Source organism: Prionailurus viverrinus, chromosome E2 (assembly GCF_022837055.1).
Source record: "Prionailurus viverrinus isolate Anna chromosome E2, UM_Priviv_1.0, whole genome shotgun sequence".
Lineage (NCBI taxonomy): Eukaryota > Metazoa > Chordata > Mammalia > Carnivora > Felidae > Prionailurus > Prionailurus viverrinus.
The window spans coordinates 47,982,286-47,998,156 of NC_062575.1; the positions used below are offsets into that span (position 1 = coordinate 47,982,286).

Consider the following 15,871-nt stretch of genomic DNA (forward strand, 5'->3'; position numbering starts at 1 on the left):
TCTACAGAAATCCCTCCATTGGCTTCCCGTAGCTCTGAGAATTAAATCTTGACTCTTGACCCCAGCCCACAAGGCTCTTCAGAATCTCTTCCTGCTCACCTCTCCCGCCTCCCCCCCTCCCACTCTCCCACTCACTCCAGCCCAGCCATAGTACCTCCAGCACACGAAGCACCTGCTTCCCTAAAGGGCTTTGCATGTGCCATTCACTTTGCCTAAAATGCTTTTCCCTGGCTCTTCCTACAATGGATTTCTTCAGCTCCGGCACCACACTCCTTGACCCCCCCCCGATCTGAAGCAGGCCTCCCCACCCTCCCACCCCCATCAGTCCTTGTCCTCTTCCATTTTCATTCTTTATGCGACATTTATTTACCACCGGACAAGGCGTTTACTGTCACACCCTCCCTCCCCTGGGGCATATAAGCTCCATGGGGCAGGGGTTTCTTGTTTTGTCTTATTTAACTATTTTGTTCACTGTTGTATCCCCTGCACAGAGCCAGGTACACAGTACATGCTCGAGAAAGCTTTATTGGGTGAATCAGAGACAATATAGTCAGCTGGTTAGGTGTGCAGGATTTGGAGGCAGTAAGCTTTCCCATCGTGGCTCTGCCCTTTGGTGGTTGTGTGGTCTTGGGCCAGCTCCCTTAACCTCTCTCAACTTCAGTTTCCTCCTCTAGAGACTCGGATGCACATGCTACACACATCTGTTGCAGAGCATAAATGCAATCGTGCTGAGTAACTCCATTTTGCTGGGCACTGGCTTGCATGCTCTCTGCTTGCATCAGGGAGGGTCTGTGAGCACAGCGCCTGGCATGTGGGAAGCCCTCAGTAGCCAGGAGTCGTGATGACTGTGAGAAGTGTGGCTGGGCCACTGGGTGAGGGAGCCTCATGGCATGTGAGTCGCTGGTGCTTCTGTCCTTGCTGCTTCCCACCCTGTCTGCCCAGCTCCATCCCCCTCCCTCCTGCTTCGTTTCTATTTCCGTCTTTCTCTCCTCCTCTCCAGGCCTCAGGGGGCCCCTGGCTGGCAAGAAGCCTTTTTCCTCCTTCTCCAGGATCCAGGAGTAGTTTTCACTGCAGGCCAAGCCCTTCTCCCCAAGGGCTGGGGCACCCCCATCGGGCCAACTTCCCTTCCCCAGCCATAGCCCTCAGCCTCCCCTGACAAACTCTTCCCCACACACCGTTCTCTGTGTTCCCAGCAAACTCTAGCACCTAGAATCCCTCAAATTCCAGACAGCGACCAATGAGCATTTTCCCTCATCCCCTCCCCCAGGTTGACTTTGGATACCCTCAGCTAACCAAGGTCTTTGGGGCCATTCCCTGGCCTCCAGATGGATGCCAGAGGCAATATAGTGTAGTAGAGAGGAGTCGATACTGAGGTCAAACTGCCAGCTACCCTATTTCCTCGTCTGGGGGCCTTGGGATAGTGCCTTTCATTTCTCCCTGGTTCAGATTCCTGACTGTAAAATGGGATTAAACATATCCACTTCAAACAGCTAGCAGTCTGACCTCAGAGAGCTGAGCTGTGCTTAGCCCATGTGCAGAATGAACATCCACCAAGCTGCTCAGCAGTAGAGTTCTATGGTTAAGAATACAGACTCAGAAGTCAGGCTGCCTGCCTTTTTCAATCCCAATTTTGCTACCTTCTGTTCTGGCTATGTGACCTTGGGTAAGTTACTTTAACTCTTCTGGGCTCAATTTCCTCATCTGCAAAACAGGATAACAGTGCAGGTGTACTAGGGTTGTTCAGAGGATTAAATGTCTTAAATGCTTGGCACATAGTAAGCACTCACTAAATGTTAGCTGTTATCATTTTTATTATTCCCCACCTCTAAGCCAGAGGACGGGAAACTATCTGCAAGTATCCCTGGTCCCAACTAGCCATCCTTCCTTCAGTCTCACTTGAGTCGGCACGCTGTAATTCAGATCACACACACATATCCCCCCAAACACACGGACACACAGAGGTCAGCAGAGCGGCCTCAGACACAGAAAAAAGTTTAATTCTGCTGCGGCGGAGGGTCCCGGCTCCGGCAGGGAGGGGAGGATTTGGTTTTGGATCTTGTTCATGGGGGGATTTATTTGGGGAAAGAGGAAGGGATAGGGGAGACTCTGGTCCTTCCAGTGGGACCTGCCCGGGAGAGTGTGTAGTGGGAAGAGGTAATCAGGAGAGAGAGGGAGACTGGACAAGATATGGGAGGGAGAAGAGACGGCGGGACAGAGAGAGACAAATAGGGAAGGACAGAGACATAAGACAAAGACGACATAGGGCGGGACAGAGAGGAAGGGAACAGAGAAAGGGGGACCCCAAGCCAGACCCGACGGGACCAGGGAGGTGAATGGGGTGGGGGTGGGGGCTTTGGAGGCCGCCGCGGGACAGAATAGGATCTAGTCCAGCCAGATACAAGAAATGGGCCCCTCGCCCCTGCCCCGGTCCCGGGCGGGGGGGAGGGGGCTCGTGTCTCAGTGCTGCAGTGTCGGGGGGGCCCTGCCCCTCCCCGCGCTTCGCTGTGTAAGGCACCGGCTCCAGCGAGGTCCGCGAGCGCGCGGGGGGAGGGGCAGGAGGGGGACGAGGAGTCCTTGGAGGAGGGGGGCCCGGCTGCCCGCCCCCTAACTCCCCCGGGCCCGGGGGCGTGGCCAAGAGCTGCAGACGAGGCAGCCTCGCCCCCTTCAGGGAGGAGAAGGGCGCGTCTCCCCCTCCAGTCTGACCACTAGGCGCCGTGCTTTCGCCCCCGAGTCCTGCCCCAGCGTCCGGGTGGCTGGGCGTTTGTCCGCGGCACCCAGGCGTCCCGGCGCCGGCCCGCCGCTCAGACGGTACTCTCCAGCATCCACTCGGTGCTGGTAAAGGCCAGGCGTGCCCTGGCGGAGCCCAGCCCCAGGTCTCCGTCCTCCCCGGCCGCGCCCCCTCCGGCCCCGTCCAGGTGCGGCGTGGACCGGTGGCGCTTTGTCCGCCGGGCGCGGCGCGGGTAACTGTGGCTCTGGAAGAGTGCCCCGTAGTCCCCGTCGAACGAATAGCGCTGCTGCGGCCTCGGCCGGGCCGGGGCCCCCCCAGGAACCAGAGCTAGAGTGGGGGGCGCCGAAGCTGGCGGCCCCAGGGCCCCGGAACGGCTCCTCCGAGGGCCCGCCGTGGCCCGAGACTCCTCCCCAGAGATTTCCTCAGACGGCAGCAGGCACAGCGAGGTGGCTGAGCCGCCCAGGGAGCGTCCAAGGACGGCCTCTGGCTCGGTGGAATCCATCTCGGCGGCGGTGGCCTTCGCCTCGACCGCCAAAGCGGCAGCAGCTGGGGACGTCACCTCGCGCAGCGCCTCGTAACGGTCTTGCGCCGGCGGGGGCGGGGCCTGCGACGCGCCTGCGCCGTTGGTCTGCGAGCACACGTGGCTGACCCGCGGAGGCGACCTGGAGGTGCCCTTGACGCGGCGGCCATCTCCGTCGCCGTAGACCTTATAGCGGATCATGAGCAGAACGATGAAGACGAGGACCGAGGCGACGATGACGCCCCCAATGGCGATGATCATGGTGCCACCCAAGAAATGGGCCCTCAGTGGGCGGCAGGGCGCGGGATCCCCGGCAGTGGTAAACTGCACACAGCCCACCACTCGCGTGGCCGGCAGTGCAGTGGCCCCGTCGTCGTAGACTGCCAGCACGCACAGGTCGTAGGCGCGGCCTGCTGCCAGATCATTCACCAGGAAGGTCTGGCTGGTGGATGGGATCATCCTGCAGGAGGGGACGGCATCAGCACTGGGTTAGCTCCACTATGAACGGTACCGCTTCATTTGCGTGTCCCATCCGTGGTGACCAACAGGGAACAAACCATGCATTCCTACCGATATTTCACTCTCTATGGGACAACAGCAGCCATTCAAGCACCAAATGTACATCCTCTCAGGACCACTGCTACAGGCCACGCCCCTCATCTGCAAGCCCAGACCTCAGAACCACTCCCTGCGGTGTTTCATCACCTGCTACGATAATATCTGCCATTCGTGTTCCCTCGTCTACATATCCTGGACCCTGCCTGGGAGGAGTACTATAGCTTTTAAATCCTGCCCTTAAGGAACATGCCTTTAATTTGGGCCAGCTGCCATTCAGAGTCTCTGATCTATAGATTTCCATCCTTGAAGGGGCCCCAATACTTTATCCTGCATGTCCCATCCTCCCTCAAGTGGACACCGAAGTCAACTCACACCCCCTGTCTTACTGCTACTGGGACAACGGATGCTCTTCTAGTTTCTTTTTTCTACGTATTCCCATCCTTTCCGGGAAACCATGATACAGGCCACGCCCCTCATCTGCATGTCCCACCTTGGGTACATATATCTAGCCGCCTCTGTCTATTTCCAAGCCCCTCAACTACATATTCCCACCCACCAAGGGGACCTGGCTATAGGCCACTCCACTTCTGGTTGACCAATCACTTCCAAGCCACACTCCACAGGGCCTACTACAGACGGTTTCCCTACTGTGCCTGGGACCATGTCCGCTCTTTGCGTGTCCTGCAATATCGATCACCTTGTGTTCATGCTGTGCCCCATACCACCAGAGGTCGTGAAATCATGCCCCCAGGGTAAATTTCATCCACAATCGGGTCAAAGGTAACCAAGCAAGCATGCCACTCTCTTGCTATAGGCCCCCGCCTTCTAACGAGGGACAGTGCAAAGAAGTGGTTATGCCGACAAAGCCTGGGGGCCTGTGTTTGAGTCTCTCTGCTGCCCCTTGCTAGCTCTGTGACCTTAGGCAAGTTTCTTAACATCTCTGTGCCTCATTTCCCCAAAATGGAGACAGTAAGAATTCTTCTGTCTTCTTCATAGAGAAAGTGTGAAGTATGAATGAGTTAACCTACCTAAAGCCTGGCACTGGATAATTTCATCATGATTAGCTTGCATCCCACCCAGTGCTGGCCAGTCACCCTCACCGTGGCTCACACTTTACTGCCAATGGCACTCTTCCCCAGCTGGAAGAGCATTCCCACTAGGCCTTGACCCTCTTCTGTTGGGCACATCTCTTCTGTGCTGTTGGCCACATCCAGCCTTGGCTAAGCCAGGACTGCCACATCCACATGGATTTGTATGCCCAGCACTCAACCTCACAAGCTCCCCTCACCTAAAAATCTCATAGTGGGTCGCCAGAGACAAGGACTGTTGCCCAAGACCATGTGGCAGGAGCTCCATCTCCTCTGAAAGGCCACGCCCCCCCCTCTCCACAGGCCTCTAGCCCCTCAGCAACTTCACATTCTCTCTAACAAGCCACCTCTGCCATCTCTGGTCCTGAACCCCACCTCAGCTCCCTTATAGTCAGAGCCACCCTTCAAACCAAAAGATTTCAAGTATGGTCCCCACCCCCCCACCCCCACCCATAAAGGCCTACCCCGTTTTCCAACTCACCCCCTGCCTGCCATTTCACACACTGCCCCCCACCCCTTCCAGCCTTGGGCCCCTGGCTGTAAGTCTTCCTCCTCCTCTCATCTCCTCTCCCAAAGAGCATTGGATTCCTCTTGCTCCTTTCCCCCAAAGTAACCAGTTGCTAGGGGCTCCCCACTTTTCAAGGACAGAGGCTGGCTCCTTAAGAAAGCTTCAGCCCATGTGTCTCTAATTGGCTGCAAGACGCAAGCAAGCAGCAGAGCAGGCTTCTGGTTGGATGTCACCTCCGCCCGTGGCAGCAGTGAGGAGGTTAACCCCTGCAGCACCGTAGCACAGGCATCTGCAATGGGGGACAGAGGACTGAACTGTGGCCTTGAGGGGAAAGGAAGAGAACAGGGGTCTGTTGCCCTGCTGGGGACACAGGGCCACCAACATCTGCATACATGCACAGTCTGAGGGTCTGTGAACTCCCCTCACCGCACCACACAGAGGCTAAGAGTTAGAGAAGAGAAACAGAGAGGTGGAGAGACACAGAAACTAAAAGCTATTGACAGAAATGTATTATCCTTCTCCCCTAATCCCTGCCTGGCAAAAAGGAGGGGCTCGATAAATGTGTGTTCAATGTATAAAGGGCAAGATTAGGAGTTAGAAGGGTTAGGGCTGGAATCCTGGTCACTTCCTCTGTGACCTTGAGCACGTGATTCCCCCCACTGAGTCTCAGTTTCCCTGTCTATAAAAAGGGAAGGGGGATCATGACTGCTTCACGGCAGAGTTGGGAAGCTCAAATGAGATAGCACATGGCCTAGCACGGAGCAGGGGCTTGGTGCCTCATAAGGACAGGAGGGAGAGACGGGACAGACAGAGGCAAAAGCAAGAGAATTGGTGGGAGAAAGTAGCCCTTTAATGCCTGTCTATGCTGTACAGATCTGTCCACACCAGGGCAAGGGCTGCTAACCCAGTGGATGGTGGAAATAACTTAGGTGTGTCTATAAAATGGGAGGGGGTATCATCATTGCTTCACAACAAAGTAGGGAGGAGGATCAAATGGTCATTTATATATTTTTCTCATACTTTTCGTTCCTGATTCGTTTAATGTACCTGATGTGTTGCTAACAGTAACGCTGGTATGGGTTAATCATAAGTGTGTGAGAATATTTCATGTTCCAAAATGTTTAACTGACAAGGTGCAGAATCAAGCACCCTCGGCCAGCAGTGACCTAGACCATGAACCCCAGAGAGCAGGGATGCTGCTGGGCACGTTCACTATTATAACTCCAGTGCCCGGCCCTAGTCTGGCTCGTGTGGGTCCTCGACGAAGATTTACTAAACGCAGGAAAACCAGAAAGAGATAGGGAGACAGAACTAGAGAGGAGGAGACAGGGCGGGTGAGGGCCCAAGACAACTCCGCATGTCCATCTAGAGAACCACAGCTGAGCAAGAAGGCCAACGGAGTGGGCAGATGGGAGGGTGGGCCCCTGGAGGAGGTAGAGGTCCTGGGACTGCAGCACCCACCTGTAGACAAGGGAGTCATCTGCGGAGCTGTTGTACTGGACCTGGTACATGCGGATGCCGGGCACGGGCCTCTGGGCCGGCCAGCGGATGAGCACCGAGTTCGAGGTGAGCTCGGCCGCCACGAGCCGGCGCTCAGCGGCCGATTCGTTGGCACCGGGTCGGCCGGGCGTGGCGATGTCTGAGGAGCCGGGCTCGGTGAGGGGCGGTGGGGCGGCCGGCGGGGGCGCCATCAGAGGCAGGGGTACCACGCACACCTCCACGGGGGCCGTCGCTTCCCCAGCGGCGTTGGAGGCGATGCACGTGAAGGTGCCACTGTCCCTTAAGGTGGTGATGGTTACATCCAGTGTCCCATCCCCCCGAACCCGGGTCCGGCTCGAGTTCCCCAGCAACCGCCCATCGGGTGCGACCCAATGCACCACGGGCTCAGGGTCACCCACAGCGCGGCACCGCAGGCTGACCGCCTGGCCCTCCACCACCAGGGCCCGGCCCCCCGCCTGCCGTGTAATCAGCGGGGGTTCACACAGGAACTCTTCCTCGGGAATGGACCAGAAGTAGCGGTCGGTGAGGTGCTCCGGGGTGGCGCACGTCTCCAGGTCGTCCTCTCGGGTCAGCCGCCGCAGCCACAGCAGCTCGCAATTGCAGTGCAGAGGGTTGCCGCCGAAGCTGACCGTGAGCGGCGTGGGCGGCTTCGGCCCCGAACCTTGGGACCTCAGGAAGAGCCCATCGGGGGGCAGTTTATGGAGGCGGTTGGAGGTCATGTCCAGGCGAACCAGTTTGTGCAGCTGCACAAAGGTACCTTCAGCGATATGGTCGATGAGATTGTGGTCCAGCGTGAGGGTGTTCAGGTTCACCATCTGGCCCACAGCCTCCCACGGCAGGGCCTCGAGATTGTTGTAGGACAGATCCAGGTCCTCCACGGTGGACAGGAAGGCGTCGAAGGCAGCTGACTCGACCCGGCGAATCTGGTTGTTGCCGAGGATCAGGTGGCGAAGGTTGCCCAAGCCGCGGAGCTGGTCGCCACGCACCTCGGCCAGGCGGTTGCTGTCGAGGTGCAGGGCGCGAAGGGCGCGGAGGTCAGCGAAGGCGCCGGCGGCCACCTGGCCGATGGTGTTACGGGACAGGGTGAGGTGCACCAGGCTGGTCATGTTGGCGAAGTCTCTGCGGCGGACGGCTGCGATGAAGTTGTCAGTGAGCCGCAGCTCCACCACGCGCCGGTCGATGGCCGGCGGCACGAAGAGCAAGCCGGTCTTGGCGCACAGCATGGTCAGCGTGGGCGCCACGTTTTGGCAGATGCAGCGGCCGGGGCAGGGCTGCCCACGGGATGCCCCGGCCCAGAGCAGCAGCAGAAAGGGCAGGGCGGCAGGTGGCGGCGAGGGGAGCGCCGAGGAGAAGGGGCCCGGAGCCATGGTGCAGCGGGAAGGCAGGAGGAGTGGGGCGGGAGACCTGCAAGGGAACGAGACGGGTTACCCAGGCACAGGGCTTGACCACCAGCCTGGCCACCCACAATGTCCTGCTAGAAGTCTGCCTCAGGTCCCTGCCTTCCTGACATCCAGTCTGAACAGAGGCAGGACTGATCATCCCCTGGCATGCATTTGTTGTTAACAGACAATATTTCCATGCTGGTTAGTAAATTACACGGCCCTCCACCCCCCACCCCCAGGGTCCTAATCCCAACTCTGACCTTCCTCTAGGAGGCCCAGACCTCTCATGATTTTCCAACCAGAGGGGTGCGGTGACACCCGGCCCAGTCTGGGCCTTCCAGTACCCACTAAATATTTTTAAAAATCAGGGTTGACTAGGGTTTAAGGTTGTGGATTTCAAAGCCATAGTCCCCGGGTTCAAATTCCAGCTCTGACACTTACTAGCTGTGTGACCTCGGGCAAGTGTCTGAACCTCTCTGAATCTCGGTTTCTTCATCTGTAAAATGGAGATAAAAACAGGCCTTACCTCTGTGAGGATTAACTGGATCAATGAGCATAGTGTACTTAGAACTGTGCCTGGAACATAAAATGTGTTCGATACGTGTTGGTAATTATTCTCATCATGATCATTGAGGGCCCAATATATGCCAGGTACAGAAGTGTGCACTATTATTAAGAGTAAGTGCTCTGAAATCAAACAGACTCAGGTTCAGTCCTGGCTCCCCACTAGCTGGTTCTGTGACCGCAGACCAATGATTTCCCCTAACTAGGCCATAATTTCCTAATTTGTACAACGGGATGACAATCATACCATCTTTGCGGGGTTGTTGCAAGGGTTCAGTGAGCTCATTCATTGGGGCCACTGAGCACAAGGCCTGACACACAGTAAGTATCCAGTAAATGTTAAGGGGAACCACTACCACCACCACCCCCACACACACACCCTTGGGAGTGGCAGAGGGAATCTGAAGTTAGGAGGCGCTGAGAAAAACACAGCAGTCTCCGTCCTAGTCTTGGGAAGTCCTTCTCTGAACCTGGTTTCATCCTGGGCTCTGGTGAGCTCCCAAACAGCGGGCAGACTTCCACGCTCACATCAGCGGGCACATACAAGGCCCCATACATGCCCACACTCACACACACCCTCACACACTCACGCTATGCCTCTGCTCCAGGCAAAACCTTCCGGCAGGGATTCCCCTGCGGCGGCTGCAGCCCACGACATGTCAGTTCCCATCACAACACCGGGTGGGTGGGGGGGTGAACAGGGAAGGATGGGAAGGGGGCGTCCCTGAAACTGTTTTCACCCCTACCCCGCACCCAGTCCCTTGCTGGCCCACCTCCTAGGGATCTGCAGTTTGGGGCTGTGGCCTGCTGTGGCCCTGATCCTTCAGCCTGTGGGGAGGGGGACCAAGAGAGTCAGAGAGAGAGGGGCAAAGAGACAGGGAGAGACAAGTGGGCAAGGGGGGAGATGCACTGGCAGACACAGAGACACAGAGTCAGAGAGAGAGACAAAGGGACAAAAAGAAAAAGAAACTGAGGGGCGCCTGGCTGGCTCAGTCAGTAGAGCATGTGACCCTTGATCGCAGCGTGGTGAGTTCGAGCCCCCATTGGGCAAAGAGCTTAAATAAATAAATAAATAAATAAATAAGGAAAAGAGAAAGAGTCTGAAAGAAAGGTGCAGAGGCAAGGAGCCAGCCTGAAACCAAGACAGACTGGAGCACTAAGAAGGGAGGAAACAAGCAGAGAAGGGCGTTGAGCCCAAGAGATGGGGAGAGGAAGAGTGAGGGAGAGGCGGGAAGTGATCCTAAGAGATTACAGAGAGACCAAGATGGAGGAAGAGATAGAGACAGAGGGACAGCGCCCGGGGCTGGAGAGAGAAAAAGAGGCAGAGGCAGGGCATCCCACCATCTCTGAGCACCCCCTATTAATTTGTCTTGCGATCCTCCTGGGATAAAGCTCTGTATCGAATGGAAAACCTGAAAGGCGGAACTCCTGAGTTGGGAGGCCCAGCTCTGCACCTGCCTGCCTGTGGGGTCTCTAAGGCTCAGAACCCCGATCTATGAAACAGAAGTGCCCAGTTTTGCCTCCCACAGCTGGGGTGGGACTCGAGTCGAAGGGATAATAACAGCAATGAAAATAGCTAACATTTCTTGAGAGGTAGTGCAGCACTGCAAGAAAGAATCTGGGCCTGGCCGCTCAGGTTCACACCCCAGTTCCCCGTTGCGCGACTTGAATCCAGTGACTTCCCCTCTTTGTGCCTCAGTGTGCTCCTCTATAAAATGGGGATAATGATAGCACCTACCTCATGGGGTTGTTACGAAGTATAACACACTGTAACATGTTCAGAATAGTTCCTGACAGACTAAACACTACATAAGTGTTAGCAGCTATTATTAACATCATCACCATCATCATCATCATCATTATTATTGTATCATTTTCTCTGCCTCTCTCCCAGCCACTAGCCGATCAGTCTACCAGGAGATCTTCCCACATGCATGCACGCACACACACACACAAAATGGTAAACCATGTCGCTCTCCAAATGCAAGGTTCACTTCATGTCACGAAACTCTCTGTACCCCCTACTGATATCATCAGGAGACTTCCTTGTCCCAACCACCTGACCCACCCAGAGAGGGGATGCTTCCAGGCCCGAAACCCCCACCTACCACCCATGCCCTGGCTCTACCACGAGCCCTGATCCAAACATGATGCTCCTGATCTTGTTGTCATGGCCGCCCCTTCGCCCCCCCCCCCCCCCCCCCCCGGCACCGGGGCCCTTTCGACACTGCCATACCCTGCCCTGAAATCCATACCAGGCAGGGCTCCAGGCCTCCAGCTGGCTCAGAACAGGCCCAATCACTCCACATCTCTCTCCCCAGCCTGAGGGACCCCACTCACCTCTCTGCAGGGAGTTAGGGCCTGGGCCGGTACCTGCAAAGGAACAAAATGACCCTATTAGCATCCTTCTGGCTCCTCTTTGAAGACCTGCCTCAGAGACCATCTCAGCCAAGGAAGTCCCTGGTGTGATCATTCTCTCAGCCCTCCTGCTGCAGGCTCTGCATAGGCTCAGACAGACCCAGTGAGTTGTTTCTGGAATCCAGGCAGTCTGGGTCTCAGGACTGTTCACCCTCCAAAACCCAGGAGTCCGGGGCTTTAACTCTTTGTCCTCTGTGGGCCCAAGAGGCCAGGAACCGCAGCCCCTTCCCCTTCCTTCCACCCTGGTGTCTACAACCCCAGCTTCCTCCTCCTTCAAACTCCAGAGTCCAGGTCTCAGTTTCTTCCTTTCTCAAGACCCAGGAATCTGGCCTCCCAGCAGCCTTCTCAGATCCAGGATTCCAGGCTTCCAGTCTCCTCCTTCCAGAGTTCACATCCTAGTCCTCCAACTTCAAAGAGCTGAGTGGTACTGGGGGTAGGAAAGAACCAGCGGTCCCCATCCTTGCCATTACACCATTGTCACACCAACATGTGTGGACATGCCAAAACCCACATGGGCCCAAGTCTCTACATCTGGATTTCCATGGACCCACCAGCATGATGTGTGCCCCCCACCCTCCATGGCCTCTTAGCCCAGCATGTGGACGCCCTTGTGTCCTTGGACCCCCTGGATGGACCCCAGCATACCACGGGTCACACCACATGGGCCCAAATCTCACTGGGCCAAGAAGTGGGGTCAGCCTTATGCCAGGAAGACAGGCACATGTGTGCATACGCCCTGCACATAGACCAGTCCCCAGAGACCAACACTGACACATAAATGGACTCACAACATAGACCCACACCCTCAAGGTTGACACAACCTGCACACAACCTGCACACAACCACACATGTACAACATTGACTTTCCCTTGCACATTCATATATACATATGCACACACACAACAGAGAAACCCATGTGCCTTCTTGCAGACAATCGGATACATGCGCCTATAAGAGAGAAACACGTGCACACTAGCCAACACACAGGGGCACACACGTATATACTCACTTGCACAATCAAAGATATACAGGTGCATGCTTTTAAACGTCCAAACACACTCACACACACTCATACAACTTCACATATCCCCACGATGCATGGTCACAAAACTGATATATCTGCACACCAACAGATGCCCAAATGCACACCCTAGCTGATACACACCTCACACACATGACACAGAACTACAAGCACACACAGACACACAAAACTGATACACAAGCACACAGGCACAAAAAGATTCACCTTGCACAGACATTCTGAGATGTTCACTCATAAGACACATGCTCACACAACAGCCCTGTGAGGGATTTACACACTTCCAAAATGCATACACAATATTGAACCACGGTAGCATAGTCAACAGATAGGCATAGATTCACACTCACATACAGTCATGAACACACATCCCTCCTGGCCCTGAGGTGCCCCCACCCCACCTACTTCCCAGGCCAAAGAAATCCTAGCATCCTTCCCTCCCAGCACATCCCCCCCAACCCCCAACCAAGGCACAAGCCAGGGCCTGAGGTCAGAGTTCGGCAGGTGGAGTCTCAAAGGGTTGGGGGACTGAGTCCCAGAGCCCCGCCACAAGGCAGCCCAGAGGTCCCCCGGCCTGGCCATCTGTATGCCGGCAAGTCCGGCCCCATCTGAGGAGATCTGGCGGGCGGGGGGGATTGGGGTGGGGTGGGTGGGGAAGGGCTGGGTCTGTGCCCCTCCCCTCGGGCCCATCTGTCCATCCCTCGGCCTCTCATCCCTCCATCTGTCCACCTACCGGCCGCCCATCCCCCCCACCCCCAGCCACCGGGAAGGGGAAGACATGGCCGTCTCCCCCAAGGACCGCTGAGGACCCCCCAATTGACATAGACCGAGGGAGCGGCAAACTCCCCTCCCCCAAAGCCACACAGAGGCCTGGTCCCACAAGGAACGAGCCCCAGCCCCCGGCCGGGAACCTGACGTGGACGCACAGACACACACCCTCGGAGACACACAACCCGCAGACACACACATACACACACACACAAATGGACACCAGGACGGGCACACCCGGCTACACAAACCCTCGGATGGACATCCAACCTGGACACAAACACCCAGCGCAGCCAGCCCCGCGCACACACTCGTGGGGGGGGGGGGGACACACACCTGGGCACACAACCCACGCACACACACCTGCACACAGCCCCTCCGATGGGCGCGCGACAGCCCCCCAGACACACAGCCAGAGGAGCAGCCGCTCGGGGGACACACGCGCGCGGCCGGACACAGCACCTCGGCTCGACACCCAGCACACACCCGGATGGCCACACAAGCAGGGCGCCGCACACGCCGGCGCCGGGCACACACAGGGCCGCGCGAGCGCACGCCGGGCCCGCCGCAGCGCCGCGGACACACACTCACACGCTCGCACGCTCACACCCGCGCTCCCACCGGCGCCCCCGCCCGCCGCCTCCCCGGCCGCTGCAGGCCGCGCTCACCCAGCCCGGGGGGGCCCCGGGCCCGGCCCCGCCGCCGCCGCCTCGCTCCGCGCCATGGTGGGGGGAGGGCCGGGGGAGGGGGCGCGGTGCCGCGGGGCCGCCTCCCTCCCGCCTCCCGCCCTCCCTCCCGAGCCGCCGCCGAGCTCCGCCCTCCGCGCCGCCCGCCGCCGGAGCCCAGCCGCCACCACCGCCGCAAGGGGGGAGGGGGCGCCGACCGGAGGGGGCGGGCGGGGCGGCCGCGCAGCCCAGACCCCCGCTCCGGGGCCCGCCGCAGACCCCTCTCCACTGCGGAGCCGCCGGCCCGCCCCCGACCCCTCCCCAGCCCCACCCCCAGCCCTGCCGGCTTCCCCAGAGACCCCCAGACCACGCCCCAACTGGCGTGGGGACTCGGCGGAGATCTCGGGAGCGTGTCCCAATACCCAGGGGAACCTCAGGCCATGCCTTACCTCCTTGGAGGACCCAGACCATGTCCTACAGCCACCCAGGACCACAAACCATGTCCTACGCTCCTTGGTGACCTCAGACTCTGCCCCATACTCCATCGGGGACCCCAGACCATATCCCAGCACCTAAGGGGATCCGCAGCACCCCCATCAGGGACCCTAAATCATACCATAACATTCAGGTATGAATGTTACCACGCCCCAGAGAGGACCCAAACCATATATCAATATCTAGGGAGACACCAGATCATGTCTTACTCCCTCTGGGGACCCAAACCACATCCTACTGCTTCTTGGAGACCCTAGCAGTGTCCTTCCACACACCATTCCTTGACCCCCAATAGGGACTCCAGACCATGTCTAGTTTCTAGGAGGACCCCAAAATGTCTCTTATTCCCCCTAACTTTCCTCATTACCCCCAGTTAGATCCCAGACCATGCTCCCCTCTAAGGCACCCCTTGGTTTCCAGAACCCCTGATTTGCCCCAGATTATTTCCCTGCATCTTTCCTGTTCCTATTCTCTCTTTTGGACCCGGGAGACCCTTCCCCTTCCCTGTGACTTCCATGGATACCAGGATTCCTTACTCCCTCCTTGGTTAGATTCCTTTCTTGACCAACTCTTATTCAATAGCTGACCCCTAGCCCCTCCCCCAAATCCCACTGAGTGTCTCTGGCCACTCTCCACCTCTTTCTGAGATACTCACCAGACCCCCAAACCCATCAAGGCCTCCCCTCCAAATCCACCTTATTGCAGTCCCTGGCTCCCTGGCAGCTCAACCCCTTCCAGTTTTGGATCCTACTGTATCAAGGTCCTCTGCCAAACCCCTTCCCTAAATTCTTCCTAGTCACGTCATGGCACAAAGCCTGCCTGCCCCCCACCCCCAGATCAAGGGCACCTCTGCAGAGCCTCCCCTCTAGTAAACCTTGACCCCACTCACAACCATTAGATGCCCGCCCCCCGGAGGACACTCACAATCCCCCTCCCTCAGTCTTCAGATTCCAACATCACCACCACTATCACCACCGCCACCTCCCACCCTGGTTCCTGGTGCTCCCTGATGGGATACGGAGGTCCAGGGCTGGGAGCACGGAGAGAGAATAGTAACAACAGCAAAAGTGGACACATGTCCAGCACTGTTGTGCACCAGGAATGGTTCTATGGGCTTCACAAACATGACTTCAGTTAATCCTTCCAGGAGCCAGACGAGGAGGCCCCATCACATCCTGATTTTACAGATGAGGAAAATAAAACCACAGAGAGGTTAGGTAACTTGCCTCAAGTCACACAGATAAGGGAAAGGAAGGGGAGGGCGGACCTGGGATGGACAGGAGGGAAAAAGACAGGATGAGAAGATAGATGAAAATTAGAGAGACAGAGATCCTCAGAGGTAGGGAAACAAAGAGCCTGAGCCCAAGCAGAGAGCCCCACCCCCACCCCACAGACTGAAACTCTGGCCCCGCCCACCTCTTGACCTCTTCCCAGAGCTCTGGTTTCCCTGTCCCAACCAACCATGATCTTTCTACTTCTCCAATATATCAGTTCCTCACAGCTCCTGGGGTCTTTGCACTCTTTCCCCACTGTTGTGATTCCTCCTTTTCATCCAAGTCTTAACTCAAATGCAATCGCTTCAGAGAGGCCTTCCTTTCCCAGCCCCAGTTCACACCTGCACCCCTACCAATTGTCCTC

The 15,871-nt window shown here is 57.2% G+C and overlaps 1 protein-coding gene across 6 annotated transcripts; it reads right to left on the reverse strand.

Moving 5' to 3' along the window:
• Window positions 1-1,976: 1,976 nt before the first annotated feature.
• LRFN1 (leucine rich repeat and fibronectin type III domain containing 1) lies at window positions 1,977-13,801 on the reverse strand. Of its 6 annotated transcripts, none has more exons than XM_047836699.1 (5): window positions 13,742-13,801; window positions 11,104-11,221; window positions 8,726-8,780; window positions 6,864-8,306; window positions 1,977-3,708 (listed from the first exon to the last, which is right to left on the reverse strand). In XM_047836699.1, the coding sequence occupies exons 4-5, from the start codon at window positions 8,267-8,269 to the stop codon at window positions 2,802-2,804; spliced, it is 2,313 nt and encodes a 770-aa protein (XP_047692655.1). In that variant the 5' UTR covers window positions 8,270-8,306; window positions 8,726-8,780; window positions 11,104-11,221; window positions 13,742-13,801; the 3' UTR covers window positions 1,977-2,801. The 6 variants fall into 6 exon arrangements, with proteins under 6 accessions (XP_047692655.1, XP_047692660.1, XP_047692658.1 ...); XM_047836704.1 differs by lacking the exon at window positions 8,726-8,780 and adding an exon at window positions 8,811-8,860; XM_047836702.1 differs by having other exon boundaries at window positions 8,726-8,860.
• Between the last annotated feature and the right edge of the window lie 2,070 nt (window positions 13,802-15,871).